The sequence below is a fragment of the Leptonychotes weddellii genome, chromosome 9 (genome assembly GCF_054177405.1).
Source record: "Leptonychotes weddellii isolate Sample4059 chromosome 9, ASM5417740v2, whole genome shotgun sequence".
Taxonomy (NCBI): domain Eukaryota; kingdom Metazoa; phylum Chordata; class Mammalia; order Carnivora; family Phocidae; genus Leptonychotes; species Leptonychotes weddellii.
This window is the reverse complement of record NC_138377.1, coordinates 30195972-30222126: the sequence shown is the minus strand read 5'-3', so window position 1 is coordinate 30222126 and position 26155 is coordinate 30195972. Positions and strand designations below refer to the sequence as shown.

At 36.6% G+C, this 26155-nt stretch overlaps 1 protein-coding gene across 6 annotated transcripts in view; it reads left to right on the top strand.

Moving 5' to 3' along the window:
• The window catches only part of PALS1 (protein associated with LIN7 1, MAGUK p55 family member), a 73662-nt gene that overhangs the window by 6561 nt on the left and 40946 nt on the right, over positions 1–26155 (top strand). For 2 of the 6 annotated variants that reach the window (XM_031029525.2, XM_006734639.3), the window contains exons 2-3: positions 10489–10570; positions 16560–17090. In XM_031029525.2, coding sequence (XP_030885385.1) covers positions 16724–17090 — 367 coding nt within the window. In that variant the 5' untranslated portion in view covers positions 10489–10570; positions 16560–16723. Of the gene's footprint in view, positions 1–399; positions 418–10488; positions 10571–16559; positions 17091–26155 lie in introns of those variants that run through there. The other 4 variants (XM_081829422.1, XM_031029528.2, XM_031029526.2 and 1 more) reach the window with 3 other exon arrangements.

Sequence of the window (26155 nt, the reverse complement as noted above, 5' to 3'; positions counted from 1 at the left end):
CCATCCCTCCCACCCCCCACCACTCCAGCAACCCTCAGTTTGTTTCCTGAGATTAAGAATTCCTCATATCAGTGAGATCATATGATACATGTCTTTCTTTGATTGACTTATTTTGCTCAGCATCATTTACTTGTTTAAACTTTAGCTTTGCTGGTGAGCTTAATACCAGAGACTGTTCTAACCTAGTCACCCCCTGTAATGTGTTAGAATTTGAGATTCAAAATACAATTCCGTTGATCCTATGTCTGCCATAAGTGTGTTTAATGGGGGTGGGGGTGTCTAACTTTCACGTGTTCTTGATTAACTTTCTCTGTAAAGATATAGATACAAACAGATAAATTTGCTAATGGCTTTTTCTTGCTTTTCCTAGGGTCTTTACTGATAGGCATTACGGTGCAGTTACCGTCTTTGCATGGAGTAAGTACTCAGGCTATAGAGTCAGACTTAGGCTGCAATACCTTCTTGTCGTGGGTGTGACTCTGGGCATGTTAACTCATCAAAGTCTGCCTCCTTATGTGTAGAATGGGGATTGTATTAGTGCCTGATTCAGAGGGATGTAGAGGAGGAAAAGACTTTCTGTCCTCGTAGGTTCACTGAAACAAAAGACAGATTAACAGGAAAAATAACCTATTACTAACTGTGCATATTGAGACCTTCATAGAAAAGAATTGACCCAAAGAAACAGTGAGACTGAGCAATAAATTGTGGAGAAGTGACAAGACAAAGGAAAAGACGTTTAGGCCTTTAGGAGATGTAAATTGTGGGAATGTAAATATGTGGGGAAACTAATGAAAGATAAAATTTAGTAAGGTTTGTTATACAGATTTAAGCTGGTGCCTTCTCCATTGATGAGAGTAACCGCCCAGGATTAAGAGTTCTCTCTCTGTTATCTTTACAAAAGGAAATTTATGCCCTGCTTTTTAGCTGGGTGAGGGGAGAGCCCAGAGTCCTCTCCCTCTCCCCCCGCCGCTGTATCTGCTGTTTCTTAATTGCCTTTAGCTCAAAAAAATCCTTATGTCAAAGTGTCACATTTTGGGTGGCATATTGTGATCCCCTTCAGAGCCTTATTTTGAGGATTAACTGAGATGCCATATCAAGAATGGTTAGCATAGGGGCACCTGGGTGACTTAATTAAGCATCTGACTTGATCTCGGCTCAGGTCTTGATCGCAGGGTCTTGAGTTCACGCCCCGACTTGGGCTCCATGCTGGGTGTAGAGCCTACTTTAAAAAAAATTTAAAAAGGTTAGCATAGTGCCTTGGTGTGTATTAAGCACTCCATAAATGTTAGATAAGAGGTAGGTAGAAGGGCGCCTGGGTGGCTCAGATGGTTAAGCGTCTGCCTTCGGGTCAGGTCATGATCCTAGGGTCCTGGGATCGAGTCCCACATCGGGCTCCCGGCTCAGCGGGGAGCCTGCTTCTCCCTCTGACCCTCTCCCCTCTCATGCTGTTTCTCTCTCGCTCGCTCTCTAAAAAATAAATAAAATCTTTAAAAAAAAGGTAGGTAGAATACAAGCCTGTTTTGTGACATTCACATGGAATATCAGTGAACTGCATTTTAATAAATTATATTTTAATATATTTTGAGTAGATTGTGTGATTATCAATAATCTGATTAAGCAATTTTATAGGAATTGTGTGAATCAGGTGTCATAGACTGAGTCAGTGATGAAGAATTGTAATTGTTGAAATAATGTTCTGTTCATCTCTGAAATAACAGTGAAAGTCAGTGGGAAATAATGTTGCCTTATTTAAAAACAGCTTACATATGTAGTGAGATCAAGTTTTACTTTTTTTTTTTTTAAGATTTTATTTATTTGTCAGAGAGAGCACAAGCGCAGAGGTGGGGGGTGGGAAGTGGCAGGCAGAAGGAGAAGCAGGCTCCTGGCTGAGCAAGGAGCCCAATGCGGGACTCGATGAAGGACCCTGGGATCATGAACTGAGCTGAAGGCAGACGCTTAACTGCCTGAGCCACCCAGGCGTCCCAAGTTTTACCTGGTTTTATCAATTTCTCTTATTGACTCAATTGTTATAGAATGTTTTTCACTAGATCATTTTTACTACACATTTTTAAATAGGCATTCACAGAATTGGGTTTCATTACCATAATTTAAAGTCTTATATTTAAATAAAGCATTTGTCTAATTTTACAAATACCAATATGCTTGTCTTAATATTTTGTTTACTTTTTTTCCCCTGTTGTGTGATGGACACCTTTCATATCTGTCTCTTACATTCTTTCCCATTTATACAAGTTTTCTTAGGATGCTCTTACTCTGCAGGTAATTCTTGTAGAATTTTCTGCAGTTGTAGTACAGCACTTATCAAGTAGCATTGCAGTATATAGGGGTTTTGTTTATTTGCTTATCTGATTTCCACACTATATTTTTAAGTTTCTTAAGGATAAAGACTCTGCCTTAGCAATCTTTTTCTTGTTGGCAACTATCCAAGATTTTGTACCAAGTGGGTACTTATATTATTGAATGAAAGTTTACTTTAATAACCCTTTTTATCTCCAGGATTTACAGTAATCTTTAAAATTGACCTTTTATTCTTATTTCTCTTGTTGCATAATATTCCCTTTATGTTTTCTTGCCTTCTGATACTATCTGGTCAGAGTCAGAACGTTATTCATGCCCTCCATCAGTGGTAGTTCAATGGATTCTAAACTTGGTGACATTTGTATCATCGGTCTTCTTTCTTAGATTCTTCTTTCCTGTTCTGATGATACAACCCTACTTCTGGTCCTGAAAATACTCTCCATTGCCCCTTCTTTAGTCTGATTTGTAGAGAGCAATAGATATGAATATTTATTATCAATTTTGCTTAATAATCTTGTTCTGGTAACTCAGAAATAGTTATTAGGTAGGCAAGGCAAACTGTTCTCATTTTTTTTTATGGCCAGTTGTTGAATTGCATACCAATAAGTCATCTAGGTAGAGGTAATCATCTACTAATTTGCTGACCTTTAGAGCATATTTTTTTCTCTAGTAAGCTGTAAATCACTTGAGGTCAAAAGTTGGAATTCTTACAATGTGTTTTTACAGACCTGTAACTCGTGGTATATGTTTCAGGGAAAGTAATTGACTAAAGGATTGACACCCAAGATTAAAGGGGATGGAGAAAATCTATATAGAATAGGCATAGAAATGAGTATCAAGAAAGCAAAGCAATAGTCATGTGAGTCTGGTTAATTGGGATTTTTTGAGTTTGTCATTGTGCGTTATTAACATGATGAAAGAATCAATGCTATCAAAATTATGAACGTGACTTTTATATTTTAAAGTGTAGGTGGTCCCTTTTGAAATTTTTCTTATTATTCCTCTTCTTCTTTTGGTAAACTGGTTTCCTCTCATTTTTAAATTAAAGATGTAATATATTTGTTGTGTGGCAGAGGAAGTCTTGGGTACGAAAGAGTCATGCTCCTAATGATTGCTTAAGTGCTTTATTTAAGAATTCTTTTGGAGGGGGGGCGCCTGGGTGCCTCAGTCGGTTAAGCGTCTGCCTTTGGCTCAGGTCATGATCCCAGGGTCCTGGGATCGAGTCCCACATCAGGCTCCCTGCTCAGCGAGAGCCTGCTTCTCCCTCTCCCTCTGCCTGCTGCTCTGCCTACTTGTGCTCTCTCTCTCAAATAAAACCTTTAAAAAAAGAAGAATTTTTTTTTAAGGAATTCTTATTTTATTGTTGTATTGTTTATGAAATTGTTTAGGGCTGTAGGGGTAACATTTTGATTACTTCTTTTTGTGAAAAGATTCCAGAACTCTTGAAAGGCCTTTGTTGCTGCTGCTAATTTTTATAGACTTTAAGACGGTAGTTGTAATTTAAAGTTTCTATGGGGTTTTTTCCTTTCAAAAAGGTAATATCTTTGTGTTTTTCCTCCAAATTATAAAAGCAACACATTTATTTTGGTCAGCATTTTGTAAGATATTCAAATAGTACATAAGTGCAAGTAAAAAAACCTGAGAGGTCTGTTATCTTTGCTTTTTCAGAGATACTAGGCAAAAACAATATTGTGCATATTCTTCTAGATTTTTTTGTTAATAACTTTATAAACATCCTTTATGTGCATTTGTAAAAGTGATATGATATATAAACACCATTCTGAAGCTATCTTTATTCACTCGCTTTTGTTCCCTGTCAGCTCATACAGAGCTTCAACTCTAGCAGCCACATTAAAAAATTTTAAAAGAAACAGTTGAAATTTATTTTAATAGTATATTTTATTTAACATAATGTATAAAATATTACCATCTCAACAGACATTAAAAATAACTGAGATGTGTTACATTTTTCCCATATGGAGTCTTTGAAATCCCGTGTGTATTTTACACTGATGGCACATCTCAATTAGAATGATAAATTTTCATTGGAAATACTTGATCTGTGTTTAGATTTTATTAAATTTATAGTTGAAAACACAGATTAACATCCTTACATTGTTTCAAAGATACTTTATAGGATAGGTTTCTAGACAAAGAACTGATATATCAAAGGTTTATTTTAAATTTTTGGTAGACTGCAGAATTGTCCTTCATAGCATTGTACTGGTTTATAGAGTCAGCAGTACATAATGTCTTTTCCTTTGTTGTTTCCAACACGGGCATGATTGGTCACTCAATTGGTCACTTATACCAGGGTAAATATTTTTACACATTTACGCTGCTTGTTTTTCTTCCTAGTCTAGTTGGAAGAAAAGGGTCACTCTCACTATAAATACTTCCTTGGGGAGACCAACAAAAAGCCAGACCTAGAAGTCATGAGAAGCTGTGAGGAATTAAGGTTGGGGGCAAGGATGCAAAAGAATAACTCAAAGAAGATGTAATCTGCTCTGGTACCAAGTAAATCAAGGTCTTAAAAAATTTACCCCCATGTACCCTTTCTTAGGAAGCTTTTAGAGATCTCTCAAGGAGAAGGGAATAGATGAAGAGGAAAGAGGTGAGAAGAATTTCTTAGGATAAAGATGAATGAATGAAAATGATTTAGAGAATAAATTCAGATTGGAATATGCTTTTGTCAGATCCCATGCAGAAAACAAATGGCAAAATAAACCTGAGCAATGGAACAGAGTTTAATGAAGGGACTGTTTACAAGGATATGCGTGGGTTGAGATAAGGGAACTAAGAAGCATCTCAGGGTTACCAACAGCGGAATGCCTGAGCCTAGGCCTGAATGGGCAAGGAAGGGACTAGTTACTACCTTAGGAGAGGAGCCACCTAGTGGGAACTGTGGCCTTAGAGGAACATAACCTCTGCCAAATCACAGGAGGAAGCTGGAGGGATAAAGAACCCAACCCTCTCTTCTCCCTCCCAGTGGGTACTTCTCCCTAGCCAAGCCCACCAGAAACTAGAAGATAAGAAAATATAAGTAATGCAGTCTGTGGAGGTCAGCATTCTTAGACCTGGAGCAAATGGAGAAGGATGAGTGAATCTGGGCACAAAGAAAATATCCAGCTTAGAGCTAGAGAATGGAGGACTCCAGAAAGGATATAACTTAAAAAAAAAAAAAAAAGGAAGAAACTGATAGGTTACCTGATTTATTTGAATATATACATTAAAGAGTATATTGAGTCTTCTACCAGAATGTATGGGGATATATTAGTGATTTAACTAAAAAGGGAAATATAACTTAGGGAGAGAAGGAAATGTATAAATAAATGCTACAGCAGGGGCATAGATTAAGTACCGTAGAAGTGTAGGTTGTGGATGGGAGCAGGCAGGAGTAAGGAAGATTTCATAACACTCTTAATGGTAGAGGGAAATTTTAACAGGTAAAGAATTGAACAGGAAGGATTTTTTTTTTTTTTTTCTGGGAATAAGAAACAAATATGTCAAAGATGTGGAGGTGGGAAGTTGCAGGGCTTGTACTGGAAATAGCAAGTAGTTTGATTCGGAAGATAAGGGAGGGAGAAATGGGGAAAGTATTCTAGGACTAATCAAGGGGAGCCATTTGAATGACAGGCTAAGGAACTTGAAATGGGTTCTCCAGAAGTTGTTAAAGTACCCTGGAGTCAAACAATTCAGTTTGAGACCCAACTGTGCCATTTAGCTTTTTACATTGGACAGGTCAGTGTCTTTACTAAGCTAAGTTAGAAAATTCAGCAAGGAGATTGTTGTGAGGGTTAAATGAGATAATGCACACTAAGTACTTAGCACAGTGGAAGAATGGTACATAGTAAACCTGGGGTAAATAGTAGCTTAAGAAAAGGGAAAGGCAACAAAAACTTTTGAAAAGGGACACCCATGATAATAGGTGTGCTTTAGGAAAAGTTACTCAGCAGTACAGTTGACCCTTGGACAACACAGGTTAGAACTGCCTGGGTCCACTTATATGCAGGTTCTTCCCCCCCCCCCCATAAATACAGTACAGTCCTATAGATGTATTTACTTCTCCTTCTGATTTCCTTAGTAACATTTCCTTTTCTCTATCTTTATTGTAAGGATAGAGTATATGATAAATGTAACATACAAAATATGTGTTAACTGTTTATATCATCAGTAAGGTTTCCTGTCAGCAGTAGGCTGTTAGTAGTTAGTAATTCTCAACCCACATGTTATTCAAGGGTCATCTGTGCAAAGTAAGTGGCAACTAGATCTAGAACAAGATGGGGGTGACTTGAAGTTCATAGAAAAACTCATGAGAGATAATATGAATATGATTTAAGGTAGTATGAGAAGCTAGAGATATATGTGAGATATTATAGTGGGAGAATTGATGCTAGTTGGGGTAATTAATTACTAACATATTTAAGGATATTACAGTTACAATTTGAAATACTTAAATTTGACCCCGAGGGACAGCTAATTTATCTGAGAAGATTAGTCTGTCTAGTCTGTTTTATTTTTATGATATTCATTTTTCAAGGTATAAATTAATATTTTATTATTAAAAACAGTTTGTCAAGGTAGGACATGTAGCTTAGTTTGGCAGCACATACTGAAATTGCAGCAATACAGAGTAGAGAGTAACATTTTTAAAATGTCACTAGAAACTGAAATGTTTGTAGCTTAGTGTCAGTTTTCAAATGAGGAGAAATTTATATGCATTTCTATCATTTCTCCACTTGACTACCTCTCCTTCGCTGAGTATTTAGAAACTTTGAGCAATAGGTGCCATGCTGCCAGAGTCTGGTGTTATAGTAAACTTGTAGTCTGTTAATATATAAGTGAAATTAATTACTGTGTCATTTTATGAAGCAGTCAGTTGAAGAGAAAAGATGAATTCTCTCTAATCATATTTTAAAAGTAAAAGAATGATGTAATTATGTGATTTTTGAAAGAAGTATGTAGACAGGGTGGTTTCATCTTACAGAGATATAACTGACATTGCACTGTGGATCCACATAAGGGTTCACTGATCTGGATTTTAGTTTCTGTTCTATTACTTGTAGCTCTGTGACCTAACTTGCAATGTCTGCGTATCTTCTGGAAAATGGGGATCTCCAACCTGCTTACCTTTCAGGGAAACTGAAGTGAGTTCAGATGAGATAATGTGCTTGAATTTATTATGGAAACTGAAAAGCTTTACAAATGTAAGCTATGAATATGTAAATTACTTACAAATTTTCATTTCTTTGGTTTCCCTGCCTAGCCTGCCAAAAATTATCCTTTAAAATGGAATTTATCATCTTTCCAGTTCTCCCCATCCCCCTCTCCCTCCCAAGGAGAAAACCTTATTCTCTGAATTCTTCTATTTTAAGGTCCCATAATTTCTTCCAGGTTCAGTTGTCATGCTCAATGTTTTAGAATTATATTTGGCTACTGGTCTCCAAATCCTGTCAAGTTATCCTTTGTAATAACCATTGTTTGAAATTATCCTTTTCCTTCTTTCTGCTGCTTCCTTTATCCTCCCATGCATAAAGTATTAAAACATTATCTCTCTTGGCTACTCTACTTACATTTCCCCTGGTCAACTCTGGTTACAGTGTAGATTTAACTTTCTAAAAAGACAATTTTTGGTTCTTTTTTTAAAACTCAAATCCAGAGTTTCCCATTGCTTACAGGAGAAAATTCAAACAATTTAGCTTAGCATTCAGTCAACTCTGGCTTTATCTTCTATCTCTTACACTGGCTCTGTTCCTTATCAAGATTGTTCTTGTTCTCTTAACTAGGCCATATATATTCTTGATTGGTAGCAATATACTGGAAAGCCATATTACAAGTAATTTTATCCCACATGTTTAAAAATCCATTTCTGGTCAGTTTGAAAATGTTATAAATTACCTTTTGTCCTAGTACCTTTTCAAAAACTTGACTAACCTTTTGGACTCATTTAATCTTTTATTACCAAGTTGTTGAAGGTGATAAGGAGGAGTTCAAGTAACCAACCATTTGATATCTTTGATACTGTTTGGCTTTTAACCAATTCCTCCTGTGAATTTGTGGTCTTGAATATCTCCAAAGACCTTCAGCTTTGTGTTTGATATAAGCAAATGGAGCATTTTCTCACTGAATTAAAAAAAAAAAGTTGTCAGTAATAACTTCTGAGCTAAATACTTTGTATGACTAGCCCAAAAATATTTGAGTTTTAACTTGTATTTACTTAGTTTTGGATATAGCTAAAGTTTTTTCTTTGAGAAGATGGTATATGGGCCATTCTTTCATTTTGTGGGGATTTTTTAATATGATGTGAATATATGAATTGTTTTGAATACACAGTGTATATGAATGTACATTAGTCTTTAAAAAATTAATTATTTTGCGGGGTGCCTGAGTGGCTCAGTCGGTTAAGCATCTATCTTCAGCTCAGGTCATGATTCCAGGGTCCTGGGATGGAGCCCCATGTCAGGCTCCCTGCTCAGTGGGGAGTCTGCTTCTCCCTCTCCCTCTGTCCCTCCTCCCCGCTCTTGCTCTCTCATTCTCTCTCTCTCTCAAATAAATAAAAGTTTTTTAAAAAAATGAATTATTGGGGCGCCTGGGTGGCTCAGTCGTTAAAGAGTCTGCCTTTGGATCAGGTCATGATCCCAGGATCCTGGGATGGAGCCCTGCATCGGGCTCCCTGTTTGGCAGGAAGCCTGCTTCTCCTCCCACTCCCCCTGCTTGTGTTCCCTTTCTCGCTGTGTCTCTGTCAAATAAATAAATAAGATCTTTTTAAAAAAATTATTTTGAGTATCTTTCCAAATGTTCATTTCTGCTACTTGTATATCTTCTTTGGTGAAGTGGTCAAATCTCTTGCTCTGTTTTTAAAAACTGGATTTTTTTACTTAATGAGTTGTAAGTGTTTATAGTGGACATAATTATTTGCAAATATTTCTCCCTTTTTTTTTAGCATGCCTTTTCATTTTCTGAACATGATTTTCTAGTGGGATATTTTGGGGTGGCTTATTTTGCCACCCTTCAGTGGATTCTAAAAACTTTGTATAATCCACAGATCTTAGCAACTGACTAGATAATAGAGCTTGAAAAAGATTAAGATCTTGGAGATAGTGGTATAATTAACAGTAGGGAAGAAGTTGAGGTCAGTTTGGGATATACTGAAATTGAGATTCCTGGTGATATCTGTATAGAAATGTACTTTCTGTTCCCTCAACCTGGAACCCTTTATTTCTGGACCTTCCCACAGCTGACTCTTTTTTTTTTTTTTTTCATTTAGGTCTCAGTGCAAATATCACCTCCTAAAATAGGCCTTCCCTGGCCTTCTTATCTAATGCTGTCCCTTCCAAACATCACTGTTTATTATATTAGTTTCACTTTCTCTCTAGCTCTTTATCTGAAGTCATCTTATCATGTTTGCTCTGTATTATCTGTTACTCTGCCGGAATATAAGCTCCATTAGGACAGCAGGATCCTCTCCTGTCTTGGTCCAGTGTAGCATCAAAATTTCCCCCTCTGAATTAACTATGGTTCCTGTCTGTCAAATTCTTTTTTATCTTTTTAGATCCCTAACTTCTCATTTTCTCAGCATCGTAAGCTATTCATAATATTTAAAATTGGTCCAGAAGTTGTAGTTAAAACAAAGAAAATATATAAACTGCATTTTTATTTGAACCTTAAATTAGAGGTCAAAAGGTGTCATTAAAAATAATCTGCAAGGGCGCCTGGGTGGCTCAGATGGTTAAGCATCTGCCTTCGGCTCAGGTCATGATCCCAGAGTCCTGGGATCGAGCCCCACATCGGGCTCCTTGCTCAGCAGGGAGCCTGCTTCTCCCTCTCCCTCTGCCTCTCTCCCTGCTCATGCTTTCTCTCTCTCTCTCTCTATCTCTGTGTCTCAAATGAATAAATAAAATCTTTAAAAAAAATAATAATAATCTGCAAAGGGTCTTACCAGTTATGCTTACTTCTTTCTCCTCACTGATTTCAGGTAATTCACATTGATTTTAATTGCTGTCCATTAAATATTGGGGGGGAGGATTTACATTTTTACTACTTCATACCAGGAAATCCTAGCCATCTGCAAACAATTAGATATCATATTAAATTAACCTTTCTCTCTCACTCTTTCCCCCTAAAAAATACTGCAGACCTTTACACTTGATTGTCTGTCCTCTCTTTTAGAGTAAGAAAACCTGCGTTCTGTGAAAAACCAGAGAAGAAAAACTAAGAGGATAGTAGACAAGTTCTTTACAATTTGCATAACGTAAGTTCTTTTCACTATTCTTGGCCTGAATCTTCTGTTAGCTGACAAAGCTGTTTCTATGGAAACAAATAGTCCAACTTCTTAGAATGTCAGAGGAATGCTGATCACTTAAAATGAAACTTCCCAGCTGCTAGTCAAAAGGCATTGCTTGTGGGAGAAGGGGAGGAAGGATAATTGAAAAAAAAATCCAGAGTTCTGGACACTAGTGTAGACGACCATCTTCATGTTCCCCAGCTGTCACACAAATGGTTCTGTTTCTTGGTGTGGAGTTTTCAGTGGGCCTATATCCTTCAGGCTATTTCAGGTCCCCCAGTCTCAATCTTTTTTAATTATTTGAAGCTTATTTAGCTTCCCTTTACCCCCTTCTCCTATAGCCAACTCACATAAGCAAAGCTCTTTCTCCCCAACTGGTTTGAAGCTAGCACTGAAACAGCTTTGGCCTGCCAACCTGAAAATTCATTTTCTTGTTTTTTGGCCTATGTAAAGAGTTTTGACTTCTTTTTTATTTTTATTTTTTTCTTGGGTGGGGGTATGAGCTGGGACTCTGATGAGGATGTGAAATGTGGGCTTTTGAGGCATTTTAAAAACAACTTATAATTAGAAGGTTGAGAAGAGAGGAATAGAATACTCTTAGGGCCAGGAACCTGTAACTATATTATCTGCATAAGGCAGTCTTTTATTTACACATAAGGAGGTAATTCTCTAGTTATTTACCAGCTTCTGAATTGTCAAAAGACTTTCTTCTTTTTCTCTTTCTTTTGCTTGCATGCATGTGTGTGTGTGTGTGTTTTGGAGAGGGAGAGTATAATTCCTTCAGATTGCCACATTTTATTGATATGTATTGACTACATATGTGAGCTAGAGTATTCATGGTTTGCCTGTTTAAGAATTACAATGATTTCGATGCTAGAACTATAGGACATAGCATAATGTTTCTTTGATTCTGGAAGGACTTTTGAATCTTTTATGGCCCTCATGAATTAACTTGTGACCATTATAAAGTCTTTTGGAGTGTTGTTTGGTGAGATCATTATTTAACCAAGGCGGTCTGGGAAGATTTCTTGAAGGAAATGGGGACTTGTGATAGATCTTGAAGTCAGAAGATGAAAGGAGAAGCAGTTTATATTTCTTATTTCATAAGGTACTTGGGCAGGAAGAAAAAAGTTTTGCGATAGGCACAAATGAGGAAGCAAACTTAGAAAGTTTGTGTTGGAAATAGAAAGTTTGGATTTACATTGTGAGTTGGGACTGTTCTCTAAGCAATATGAAAGCCATTAGAGGTATTTGAACATAGGAGCGATTTTACTCATATGCTTAATTAAGCATTTGTCCCTTGCTAGATATCAGGGCTATAGAGATGAATAAGATAGATCCCTGCTTAATAGGTGTAGATCATTTACCCATATGACCTGTAGTCACCTTCAAATTAATGTGTCTGAAACTAAACCCATATTATCCTTCAGTTTCTGTCTTCTTTTATCTAATTGTTCTTCTCCTGTATTTTCCATCTTAAGGATATTTGCCATCCATCTAGTAACCCAAAGATACTGGTCCGGGAGTCACACTGCCTAGGTTCTTATTCTGAAGCCTCCCTGTTTGCTTGGTCCCTCTGCTGGACAGTATCATGGATCCAGAGATGAGTCAGTATGGTTCCTGACCTTTAAAGGCTTCTAGTCTGATGGGGCGGGCAGACAGAGATACAAATAGCTGTAGTCTGGTTTGATCAGAGATGTGACAGGGGCTGTGGGATTTCAGAGCAGGCACATAACCAGTTTGGGGAGTCATGGAAATCTGGAGGAGGATGTATTTCAACTGAGACTTTTAAAACGAGAGGGGGCAAGGATTAGATCCTAGGCAGTCTGATTCTGGAGCCTGTTCTCTTAAATATTATGCTGTCTTGGGTAACTGAGTAAGTATAATGGCATTAATTAGAACTGAGAGTGGAGGAAGAAGATTAAGGAGAAATATGAGGGGATTAAAGGGAAATAATGAGTTTAACTCTGGACACGTTAATTTCTAGATCCCTGTAGGACATTTTGGTAGATAAGCTAATGGGCAGGGATCCTGTCTCTATAACCGTAGTACCTAGCCAAGAGTAAATGCTCAGTTACATTTATGTACAAATCACTCTTCTTTTCTAAATCTTTGATGACTTTCTTACTGTCTTGAGAATTAGGGACTTATGTTTAAGACCTTTTGTAAGTTGGACCCAATCAAACTTTCTAGCTGCTCTTCTCTTGTACAAGCTGACTGCCTTAGTTCAACTAGCCTTATTTGTACTTTTCCCACACCTTTTACCTTCCTGCCTTTTGTTCATATGGCCTCTTGCTTATTTTTCCATTCTATCTTCAAGACCTGCTTCAGCCCCCATTCCTCATCTACAAAACAGGCATATTTGGAACTACTTTTAGAGTAGTAATGAGGATTAAATGAGTGAATACTGTGTTAAGTGTTTGCAGTATTCTCCAGCACTTAAGTGCTCAGTACATGTTAAAGTTTAAGTGCTGCTACTACTACTTCCTTCTCTTCCTTTTTCTCAAGTCTCCTCTTTTTGCTATATGAAAGGCAGACACCAAGTTCCAGTAATTCTGTAACCTATATGTTTTTTTCAAAGGCAGTCTTTGTCCTCACTGTCTTAGTTCAGGACCTCATTTCTTACAGTTGCCTTCAAACTGGTCTCATTGCCAGTCAATCTTACACACTTCTGCCAGAGTGATATTCCTCTAGAAGTGAATGCGACCATGTCAGCTCTGCTTTAAATCCTGTAATAATTCTTACTACTTTTAAGATAAAGGTCTAAGTCCTTAGCTCTTAAACTGTGTCAGTCTGGCCCCCTGCTTGCCTTTTTATCGTTATTCATGTATGGTGTGCTCCCACTGTCCCATCCAGCCTTATTGCATTCTGTTCTGTTTTCTCAAAGTGCTATATTTTCATACTCTTCATTCTTATTGGTCATGTGATTCCCTCTGCCTGGAACAGACTCTTCTATCTGGCTAATTTTTAGTTGTTCTTTGAAATATTGCTCAAAGAAATTTATCCTTATGTTTTGAGTGTTTGCTGTGACTCCTTACCACATACTAAGTTTCAGAGTCTATGGTCTGTGCAATCCTGTATGAATTTCTGACATTCTTAGTTGAACAAATTCTCACTGGGCATTCTCTATATGATATGTATTGTGTTAAGTACTGGGGGGTATAAAAATAAGACCAGACTCTTGTCTTCAATTTAGAATCTAATGAGGAGGAACCAACTGGGAAGAATAATCATTCATTTTCTTTGCTGTCTCTCCCAGTAGACTGTGAACACTCCAAGGGAAATGACCAAAATGGAATTTTAAGCAGATTAATATCAGGTTGCAGAAATTCTTCTGAGAGTAGAAGACTAGATCCAGAAAGACAAGCATGATAATAGTCTAAGCATGAAAACTTTGGCCCAGATCACCTGGCCCCATCTCTTTTGCATGAGCTGTAATTCTCCCCTCCCATGATCTGTCATAATGAATTATGGACACAGTCTTATAGTTTTTAAGCTGAGAGTTTTAATTTCAGATCATATTTTTATAGACCAGCATATAAGGTAAAAAGTACATTATTCATTATTAAATATGATTTTTAATCCCCAGTAAATATAATTGGAAAAAGTTGAGAGTTTTAATTTTCTGGACATATGTATACTCCAAGTTTTTTTTTTTTTTTTAAGGTTTTATTTATTTATTTGACACACAGAGAGAGAGCATAAGTAGGGGGAGCAGCAGGCAGATGGAGAGGGAGAAGCAGGCTCCCCGCCAAGCAAGGAGCCCAATGCAGAGCTCGGTCCCAGGACCCTGGGATCATGACCTGAGCCGAAGGCAGACGCTCAACCAACTGAGCCACCCAGGCACGCCTATACTCCTAGGTTTTTAAAATAAAAATTAAGCATAGGATTACAGTAATTCCCACATACATTTCTGCTTACTTATAATGAGAACATTAAATAAGCTGAATTTGCATTACATATAATCAATATATAAAACTTAAGAACAGCCTAATATAATTCTAATAGTTCTCATTTTACTGAAAAAGAAGGCAATCCAATTATAAATAAGTTATTTATGTGTAGGTCACATAGTTATAAAGAGAGAAGTTAAAATTTGGATATCAGACAGAAAAGTCTACCAAAATTCTTGTGAGAATGTAATGCTAGTGGCTTATGTAGCTTGCACCTGTTTTCCTGCCTGTTGGTCTAGTCATTTTCCTCTCAGTCTAGGTGGGGTTTAGGAAGTCTGTGACAAGATGTTTGAGAGAAGGTTGGCTGGCATTTAGGAGTATTGTTTGAAAACTCAGCTTTTGCTGAGTTGGCATATGCTCTAACCAGCCTATTTACTGAAGTGATGCTCAACTCAAGGAGGTGGTAGGTTTATTATTGTAAATAGTTTTAAAGTCCTGAACAGAGAAGACTAATTAGATTTAATGTGTGGGTTCACACATACATAAACAGTCTGCCTACTTATACCTAAGAAATGGCTAGATGAAAAGCCAGTGTCATCCAGTAAAATATTTTTCTTGTCTAAAATATGTTGAAGTAGGGAGCCTGGGTGGCTCAGTCATTTGGGCATCTGATTCTTGATTTCTGCTGGGGTCGTGGTCTTGAGGTTGTGGGATTGGCCCCGAGTGGGGCTGTGCACTCAGCCTGGAGTCCGCTTCTCTCCCTTTCCCTCTGCCCTTCCCCCTGTTTGTGCATGCTTTCTCTCTAAAATAAATAAATAAATCTTCTAAGAAATAATAAAATATGTTGAAGGATTTTTAAAATAGGAGAATGAAGTTAATGGGTTTTTAAAATAGAATCAAATTAATGCTAAGAATTAATATGCATATATGTATTTTTTAGTTTTAAAACTTGCATATGATATCTCACTTAAAACTCAGAACAAGCCTATGAGTAAATTTTCCAAAGAAATCCAAGGTTCAGAGGTGCCTGGGTGGCTCAGTCGTTAAGCGTCTGCCTTCGGCTCAGGTCATGATCTCAGGGTCCTGGGATGGAGCCCCGCATCGGGCTCCCTGCTCAGCGGGAAGCCTGCTTGTCCCTCTCCCACTCCCCCTGCTTATGTTCCCTCTTTTGCTGTCTCTCTCTGTCAAAAAATAAATAAAATCTTAAAAAAAAAGAAAATCATTTAAGAAAAAAAAGCCGAGGTTCAGAGAGAGAAACTGACTAGTCTTAAATCATAAAACCAGAAGAAGTGGCAGCGGCAGCATTAAAATTCAGTTTCTGGTCTCTAAGTCCAGTATATTCTTATTTGCTGTGCAGTGTGACTTTAACATTTTTGGGTAGTAGCAGATCAACCATATTCTCTGAATGAGTCCTCATAAAGAATTAACTCTTAATTCTTTTTTTATTGTGACTGGTTATAAGGACTGATAACCCACATAGTCTTTTTCTCACTTAATGTGATTTTATCCTATAGATGCCTTAGCTGCTAATTAAAGTTTCTTTTTCATTAGGTATCTCCTGCATCTCATAAACTCCTAAAAGTGAATTGTCCCCCACAATACTGCCTTAATCTCAAGTGAGACACCAACATGGCTTGCTGTATGCCCATTTCTTTAGCAGTTAACTAAGAAGTTATTTCATTCTCTTGTAAATTGAGTGTAAAGTACTGTGTTGAGACTCTACAAAGATGATCAAAACATCTTTAAACCTTAAGCACCTATTCTCTACCAGACTAGACCTAAAACTTTATTACTTTCCCACTTTGCTAAACTTTCTGATACATTGATTTTTCTCAGCTATAGAATTAAACAGTATGCTTCAAATTCTTGGGAGGGGATTTTTTTTTAATACCTTGATTTTCTCAGCATTATCTGTAAAATGAAAGGAAAGTACTTAACCTATATAGCCAAATAATGTTGTACACTTACGAGATACTATATTGTGTATAGATTGGAAGTGGGCTGTGTAAAATCTACTTTTATGTTGTAATTCTTACACTTTTTTTCCCCATCTTTCCCCTTAGATTTCCTTCATGGATACATTTCATAGCATTATTATGTGATGTGAGAAGTTTTTTGTTTTTTTGTTTTTTTTGAAGTAACATGGATTTTATACTACAGAATCAAGAGATTGGCTTTATAGGAGAAATTGATTTATAAAAAGTGGTACAGGTTTTTATAGATAACCATGACAACATCCCATATGAATGGGCATGTTACTGAGGAATCAGACAGCGAAGTAAAAAATGTTGATCTTGCATCACCAGAGGAACATCAGAAGCATCGAGAGATGGCTGTTGACTGCCCCGGAGATTTGGGCACCAGGCTGATGCCAGTACGTCGAAGTGCACAGTTGGAGCGTATTCGGCAACAACAGGAAGACATGAGGCGTAGGCGAGAAGAAGAAGGGAAAAAACAAGAACTTGACCTTAATTCTTCCATGAGACTTAAGAAACTAGCCCAAATTCCTCCAAAGACTGGAATAGATAACCCTATATTTGATACCGAGGAAGGAATTGTCTTAGAAAGTCCTCATTATGCTGTGAAAATACTAGGTAAGTAAATACAGCAGTATAATAGAAAATAGAAAATACTTTTGTTTCTCTTGCCTTAACATAAATGTGTACAGGAAGGAAGAGGAGTATAATAGAATGTAAGTAATAGCAATTTGAATTCAGACCAAGATAAGTTCTTTTCATGCAAAGGCCATATAACCAACCATCATTGTTTACTTTTAGTCACATAGAGCTAAAGCATAGGGCTAAAATGTTCAGTCACTACATGGTTTTTAGATACAATCTTTGAATTAAAAATTTCTATATGTGGGCTAACATTTATAGCCTTGAAATTCACCTTTTATTTCAAACTCAAACTTTTATATCAAAATTACTGAAAAGCAGTTTTCAGGTTTTGAATTTGATTTCCTTGAAGTTTGTAAAATTGTAATGAAATTATTATCTGTAACTTATAATCTATTTGATTTTCTTTAATTAATGACTGCCAATAAGAAGTGGAGCTGTTCCTATGGCATCATACACATAAAACATGGCTCAAAACTACCAAACTCCATTCTGTGAAAAAAACAAAAACAAAAACAAAACAGCGCCATGAGTTATTAGTAGATGTAAACAAAAAAGAAATCTGTGACCAAATACATTTTGAGAACAGTGGGTTAAATAAGTTAAACCTCTATTACAGGACTTTAGATCCTTTAGAGTGCTAATATGCATTATGAATCTGCAAGGGAGATTGATGTCAAATATATGTTTCCAAACTTAGAATATTTGATCATTGAACGTACTTCCTTCCCTTCCTACACACACACACACACACACACACACACGAATAATCTGTGAACTGGTGTTATGGGTATACATTAATCTGCATTCCCTTAAAACCAGGCTAACTCAAATTAAGTATTCTATTTATTGGCATTTATTATTTATAGATGTGAAAATAGAGCTACTTCCACTTTTTTTTTTCTTTTTTTACTTCCACTTTTCTATGGAAGGAGAGAGTTTTCATTGTTGTTGTTCTTCCATTCATTTAAGTGTCTATTGAGCTCTGTACTCATACCATCCTATGTAATATCCACAATAATTCTATTAACAGGACTTTATAATCTCCATTTTGGAAATAAAGAAATTGAAATTGAGTTAACTCACTGTTTAAGATTCCAGGCTAATAAGTGGTAGAGCCAAGTCTGAATTTGCTTGATCTAGGTATGCAGTTGGTGTACTCCAAAGAGTTTGAGTAAAGAATGATGTCCAGTGTGCTCTTCACTCACTGGATCAGAACTCTTGCTACCAGGAGTAGTAGCAAGGTAATTTTCCCAAAGATACCATATATACTAGATTTGTTCCTCACAAAGTCTCTATGTTCTAAGTCTGAAACAGTTTCTACTAGTTCACATCATCTTCTTTGTTATAAATTTATTAAGGAACCACATTTCTTGACAGAAAGCAACATGCATGCTTCTCTGTGTTTTAAAAAATCAGATGTGTGCAGTGATAGTGAAGTCTGGTAAATGCCTTCAGGTATTTTAATTATAGTGAAAACAGGCAGACAACATCTCCCTTGCTGTCCTGCCCACCGCTCTCTCGCAGTGTATTCAATAAACTTTGTCTCCTTTAAAAAAAAAAACAAAAAACTATAGTGAAAACAGAAAAAATACATATTTTCAAAATACATTTACCTGAAAGAATTTTATGCTCTTTTTTCCAAAGAGTTTTGTTAGAGTAAAAATATTTAATTCCCGATTGCCTCTTACTGGCCCTCATCTCCCACCACTCCTTTGTTTTTTTTAATTTACTTGAGATAGGGAACACGAACAGGATGGGAGGGGCAGAGGGAGAAGGTAAAGCAGGCTCTCCACTGAGCAGGGAGCCCGATGCAGGGCTCGATCCCAGGACCCTGGGATCATGACCTGAGGAAGGCAGACACTGAACCAACTGAGCCACCCAGGCACCCCTCCATTGTTTTTTATTAAAATATTCTTGTAAATATTCTCTCTGACTTGGAGAATGATTACATTGTAATATATCCAGCCTAAGCCTGGATTGATTATTCCTTTTTTCTTTTAAATTTTTAAATTTTTAAATTAAGATTAATGTATTTGTCCATTTGCTCTACTTAGATCAGGCAGAAAAATCTATCTAATAGATAATATTCATGTACTCTCAGTAAAGAAACAAATACAGCTTAAGCCAGATTCACTTTAGTGAAACTTTTTTTTTTCCCTAAGCACAGAAGATTGGAGACCATTTCTCTCAAATTTTTTGGTTTTTCCTATTTCTGTTTATATGTTGCTTGCCTAACTTTTCTGCAAGTGTAGATTAAAGGACAGCTGTATTTTCTTCCAGCTTGCAGTCCACTGTGGTTTTCAAAAATACCTTTGTGCAGTCCTTGAATTTAAGGCTGTTGCACATATTTTGTTTTAAAGTAGTTCAAAATGTAGTACCAGGGGCACCTGGTGGCACAGTTGGTTAAGAGTCTGACTCTCAGTTTCAGTTTAGGTCATGATCTCAGGGTTGTGAGATCAAGTCCCCCATCGGGCTCCACGCTCAGCATGGAGCCTGCTTGAGATTCTCTCTCCCTTTCCCTCTGCCCCTCCCACTCATGTGCTCTCTCCGTCTCACAAATAAATCTTTTTTTAAAAAATGTAAGAGGTACCTGTAATTCAATTTTTGAATAGAATACTTAATACTTTGAGAAATAAGTAATAGGTTTATTGCTGATAGACTCAACACAAATGTGTTAATTATAGAAAACATGATAAGTTAGTGGAAGTTATAGAGTTGTTATTGCCAGTCAAAGCTTCATTTTTGGATATACTGAGTTTTAAGTTTTCATTTTAAAATGAAGTGTAATAGCTTTATACCAAACATTTTTTTCCTGTACATAATTTGCTAACACATCAAACTACAACAGAAGTACTCCCTTAAAGTTGTGTCTCCCTGCCAGTATTTTAATTAATAAACACATGCCAGAGGCAACTGCTCAGCCTTTTCACAGCCAGAAACAGCCACCTTGTTTTAAATGAGGGAAGGATGCGACAACTAATTTCTTTCTTTAAGAGGAAGCCATCAGTTTCCAGTGATACATCATCATTTATCTGTGAGTAGAGAAAATACTATTTTAAGAATTGAAAATATGATTGGAAGGTGGGATACTTTGGGTCGTGTTTTTTTTTTTTTTTTAAGATTTTATTTATTTGAGGGTAGTGGTTTTTTAATGAAAGGATTTATAAATTAGGTACTGTTTAATAATAAAAGTGCAGGGATGGAATTGATAGAAAATATTCTGAAAGGATGAACTGAACTTGCTTGTTTAAAAGCAGTCAAAATCTTATTAAAAGGGGTGCCTGGGTGGCTCAGTCTGTTAAGCATCTGCCTTCGGCTAAGGTCATGATCCTAGGGTCCTGGGATTGGGCCCCGCATCGGGCTCCCTGCTCACCAGGCGGGGAGTCGGCTTGTCCCTCTGCCCCTTATCCCACTCGTGTTCTCTCGTGTGCATGTGCTCTCACAAATAATACAATCTTTTAAAAAATTTTTAGAACCTTATTAAAAGAAAAGGGTGATGTGGGAATTTAATTTCAAATAAATAATATTAGTATTATAAATTATAAGAATTTTGATATATTAGGGAAGCTTTCCTTAAAATTGGCATGAGTTATTAAAACTTGGCTTTGCTTCAAATAAAATCTCATTGTCTTGTTCTCTTTCATAAGCAAAACAAACTACTTCATGAGGGAAATTCTGAGAAAATAACAAAGCAGGTTAGAGTAGGATGAAGTAGAGTAGAATCATTTTTCAGATACCTCTAGATTTCAGGTGCCACTGTTTTTGTTTGTTTTTATATTCACATAGAAGTAATTTGGGGCCAGGGTTGTAGACAAGTAAATATAATAGAATATTTAAAGGGAATAAAGGAGGAAACACTGTCATCTATCACATATGAAGAGACCTTTGGAAAGGCATACCCACCCACCCACACACACCCATGATGTTTTGTGGTTAATAAGGAGACCCTTGAAATTCGTGATTAGGGGCTTTTTAATTCATACCAGATGCTATTAGTGTGAAGATAAAAGGTACGCCAAGGGGCAGAAAATTAGGATGAATAAAATACTTCATTATATTAATTAATAGCATGTTTCAGTCTTGATTAGTGTCTACTATTTTTGCCACATGTCTCTGAGTATTCAGCTATAAAGTCAATAGTATTCCCGTATTTGATGTTACAAAGTACAATATATCTTCTACATTTCTTTGTTATTTTTTGACTTCTGACTGACCATGGGATATACTGGAATTTTACTAGACTGTGATAAATGTTTTTAAAGATTGGCTTTAAGGAAAGTTTATTTAAATTCAACAAACAAAATTCCAGTGCCAGTAACCTTGAGTTCAGCCTACTTCTGAAAAACTAATAATTATTATTAAATTTTTCCTCAGCTGCTATAGATGTTTCCAAGCTCTTTTAGTCATTCCTTGTGGAACTTTTTTTTCTGGGAGTAACATGATTAGACTTATGGGTACTAGATTTAATGTTTAAAATGTTGGGTCTGTTTGAAAATTTTCTGATTTGTTCAGATTGCTAAAATTAGAGCTAATCTAGAGTAAAGATTAGAAAATTCATTATAATATGTTTATAGTCATGTAATGTTTGGTTGTTAAATGTGCATAATTCTACTGAAAAATAATTAACTGCTATACCAGTCTTTGATACATTGCATCAAAACTTCATTCTGCGTATTAAGTAATAATAGATTTTAGCTTTTGCCTCTTGCAAAGACTTGCATCATTGTGTCATATGTTCAGAAATGCAGGACATCACTGAATCATTGGAAAGGGATGTCTGGATGCAGATGTAGAGTTTGAATATTTTTTATTTTCATTTAATTGCTATTGACATTAGACAGGTGACTTAACTTTTCTAAGCTTAAGCTTCTGAAGTTTGACTAAAATTTAGCTTTTTTAAAAAAAATTTTATTTATTTGGGGGTGGGGGGAGCAGGGAGAGGAGCAGAGGAGAAAAGAATCTCAAGCAGATTCCATGCTGAGCGTGGAGCCCAATGCGGGCTCAGTTTCACAACCCTGAGATCGTGACCTGAGCCGAAACCAAGAGTCAGACGCTTAACTGACTGAGCCACCCAGGCACCCTAAAATTTAACTTTTTTTGTTTTTGTTTTTTTTTAAAGATTTTATTTATTTGAGAGAGAGAAAGAGCACAAGAGGGGGGAGCGGGAGAGGGAGAAGCAGAGACTCCTGCTGAGCAGGGAGCCCGATGCGGGACTCGATCCCGGGACTCCAGGATCATGACCTGAGCCGAAGGCAGTCGCTTAACCAACTGAGCCACCCAGGCGCCCCTAAAATTTAACTTTTGTAAGAACCAGAAGCCACCAGAGATCATCTAACCTCTTAGTCCATGAAGTTAATTTGTGGATCTTAACCAGCAAATTTTCATTTTGTTTTTCTAAAATAACAAATTTTTTAAGGTATAATTCATATGGTGACCTGGGTGGCCGTTAAGCATCCGACTCTTGGTTTTGGCTTATGTCATGATTTCAGGGTCATGAGATTGAGCCCCGTGTTGGGCTCTGAGCTCAGCGGGGAGTCTACTTTTCTCCCTTCCTCCCTCGCCCGCTGCCCCTCCCCCCACTTCTACACACACACACACTCTCTCTCTCTCTAAAATAAATCTTAAAAAAAAAAGACATTGATATACCATAAAATTAACTCTTTTAAAGGTGTGTTATTCATGAGTTTTTAGTATATTCACAAGATTGTGCAACCATCACCACTGTATAATTTCGGAGTGTTCTCATTAAAAGAAACTCCGTACCCATTAGCAGTCACTCCTATTCTCTCCTCTCCCTAACAACCCTAGTCTACTTTCTGTTTATAGATTTGTTTATTTGGGACATTTCCTATAACTCATACAATATGTGACCTTTTGTGACGGGCTTATTTTTACATAGCATATTATTTTCAGGATTCATTGTGTTATAGCATGGACTAGTACTTCATTCCTTTTCATAGCTGAATGCTCTGTTGTATGGACATGCCACATTTTGTTTATCCATTCATCTGCTGATGGAACATTTGGGTTGTTTCCACCTTTTGGCTACTGTAATAGTGTTAAGCATATTCACCTACAAGTTTCTGTTTGAACACCTGTTTTTAATTTCTTTTGGGTACGTACCTAGGAATGGAATTGCTGGTCATGTGGTAATTCTGTGTTTAAGTTATTGAGGCTTCCAGAGTATCTGTACTGTTTTCTGTTCTAATCAGCAATGTGTAGAGGGTTCCAGTTTCTGTACATCCTTGCTTCTACTTGTATTATATGTTTTTTAATTTTAGCCATCCTATCAGTCAGTAATTTTTTTAAGAACTAGATTAAATAGAAAACATTAAAATATATTGCACATAGGTATTTATAAATCTTATATTTCAAATAGCTTTGTGTATTGCCAACAAAAGTTTGAGAAATACTATCCTAGTCAAACCCACTCATTTTATAGAAAGGCCCAGAGACTTGCAGTGGGTTGTCCAGTGACATATAATGCAACTAACAAGTGGTGGAGCAATAATTACGACCCAGGTATTCTCATCCCAGATTTGGGGCTTCAGTGAGTTTTTCATTGTCTTACCATGTTTAGGGATAAGATTTTTCCTGTGCTGTCTCTCTTAACTATCTTTGCCTGTATACTTAACTGGTATTTGTTTTTAATTTGTAACCCAATTTGTTAATGAGTAATTACTGTTCAGTATTTTTCATGAGCTTCTGATTTTTTTTTTAATTCATTTTGACTTGGTCCACTGCCAACCAAAAATCAAAGATCTGAATTTTATGTTCTTAAATTTGGAAAGAAAAAAGAAAAAGTCTACCTCTGTTTAAGCAAAGATTTCCAGAATGAATGTTCTGATTTTGATTCAGCAGATAGATATACTGGAAACTGATATAATTTCCTCATACTCAGAAATATTAAGGTCCTCATCTGAATATTCAGCTTGACCGTCCAGTGTAGGAGAAAAGAAGAAATCTTTAAAAGTTTCAGAAAAAAAGTTAAAAGTTGGTTGAAATCCAGAAATTTCTGCGGATAGGTTAAGGAAATCTGTATTATTTAAACAATGAGATGGAAGATTGTTATGCTAGAATAGATCTCTAGAAACTGTCTTTTCATTTGGGTGTAAATGATAGCATGAGTTAAAATAAGCAAAGCTAATCCAGGGTAGGTGGTGATCACCATTACTTCGAAAGTTCTCCAGAGATGGAGATTCCTTAGCTTCCTTGTGTAATTTTATTTTGTACCCTTAAAGCCAAAAAGTTCTCCCATATGACTGCCTATGATAGAATTTCAGATAGAGCAACTCTTGGTTTTTGCTTTCTGTTGCCTAATTTAAATTTAACTTCATTCTTTTATATTTTAGGCTACCAGGAGAGGGCCAAGGGGAAAGGAGAGGGTTCGGGGGGTAGATTTGTGGATTTATGGGTATGTTTGTATTTATCTGATTAATTGTATTCCAATGCCAAATAGAAGTAATTTTTTTAGATAATGTATAATAGATAAAATAATAATAGATAATAGATAATATAATAGATCTAGATAATATTAAATTATTTAAGTTATAAGAAATGTTAGAAAAGATGATGGGAACTTAAAACAATTTCTACTGAACATCAGGTAAGAAGAAATAGATCTAACTGTGGGACAAAGAATTTAAACTAGATCTAAAGAACTTTCTTGTAGGGAAGCTGTGGCAGACTAGAATTTATCCTCAAAGCCAGATTTGATATACTTGCCTTTGCCGCCTTCTCCTCTGCAGTGTCCCCTTTTCTGCCCTCCCTCTGTCCTGCCTTACTGTGGTGATATCTCTGCTGCAATACTCCCTTCTTTGTCCACTTCCCTCTCTGCACTTTGTCATTCTCGCTAGCCCTGTGATTCTCCATGTATCTTTCTATTTTTCTGTCCATGTGGCTCTTTATCCTTATGTTTCCCCTGTTGTGTCTCTGTTTATGGGAGTGGGGAAAGGAGTCTCTAGTCTCTGGATTCTGTCGTCTTTTTATTGTGTATCTTCATTGTTAATTACAGAAAAGGGTACATATTTGACAGGACTGATTTAGTTGTATCTGACTGGATTTTTAAAATTCCTTCTGGGGGGGTGCCTGGGTGGCTCAATCATTAAGCGACTGCCTTCGGCTCAGGTCATGATCCCAGGGTCCTGGGATCGAGCCCCGCTTCAGGCTCCCTGCTCTACAGAAGCCTGCTTCTCCCTCTACCACTCCCCCTGCTTGTATTCCCTCTCTCGCTGTCTCTCTCTCTGTCAAATAAATAAAATAAAATCTCTAAAAAAAAAAATTAAAATAAAATAAAATTCCTTCTGGAATTGTACAGAATGTTTTGTTTTAAGTAAACAAATATAACCTGCATCAGACAATGATATAGGAGCACCTGGGTGGCTCAGTCAGTTAAGCATCTGACTTCGGCTCAGGTCATGATCTCAGGGTCCTGGGATGGAGTCCCATGTCAGACTCCCCACTCACTACAGAGTCTGCTTGCTCCTCTTGCTCTGCCCCTCTCCCCACTTGTGCTCGTTCTCTCTGACTCTCTCTCTCAAATAAATAAAAAAATAATTTAAAAAAAGATGTACAATATAGGACCTAAGGGTTTTTTAACCTACAACTAAATATTCTGACCGTTGAAATTAAGAATTTTTATATGAAACTAAAATGTGAATGAGAATGTGTGTCAAAGTGAGAATCCCTGAGTTGATGTTACCCACAATAATTTTTCATTAGACATCAACCTTAATACCAAAGAAAAGATCCTTTGTCAGAATTACATTCAGAATTTTCTAGTAAAGAACTGAGTAAAGACTGTGAACTCATAATCGTGATTAGTATTTTAAGACTAATGCTGTAGGTGTCTGTTGCTTTCTATGTGATTTTAAAACTTATTGGACAGAGGCAGCATCATTTTTAATGTCTTTTAAATTGATAAGCCTTTTAAAAAGCTTTAAAAAAAACACTAATTTCATCAGGATCTGGGTATTTTGTATTTTTTCTTAAATATTCATTTGTTTCAACTACATGTAGTTTAGTCCATATCTTCTAGT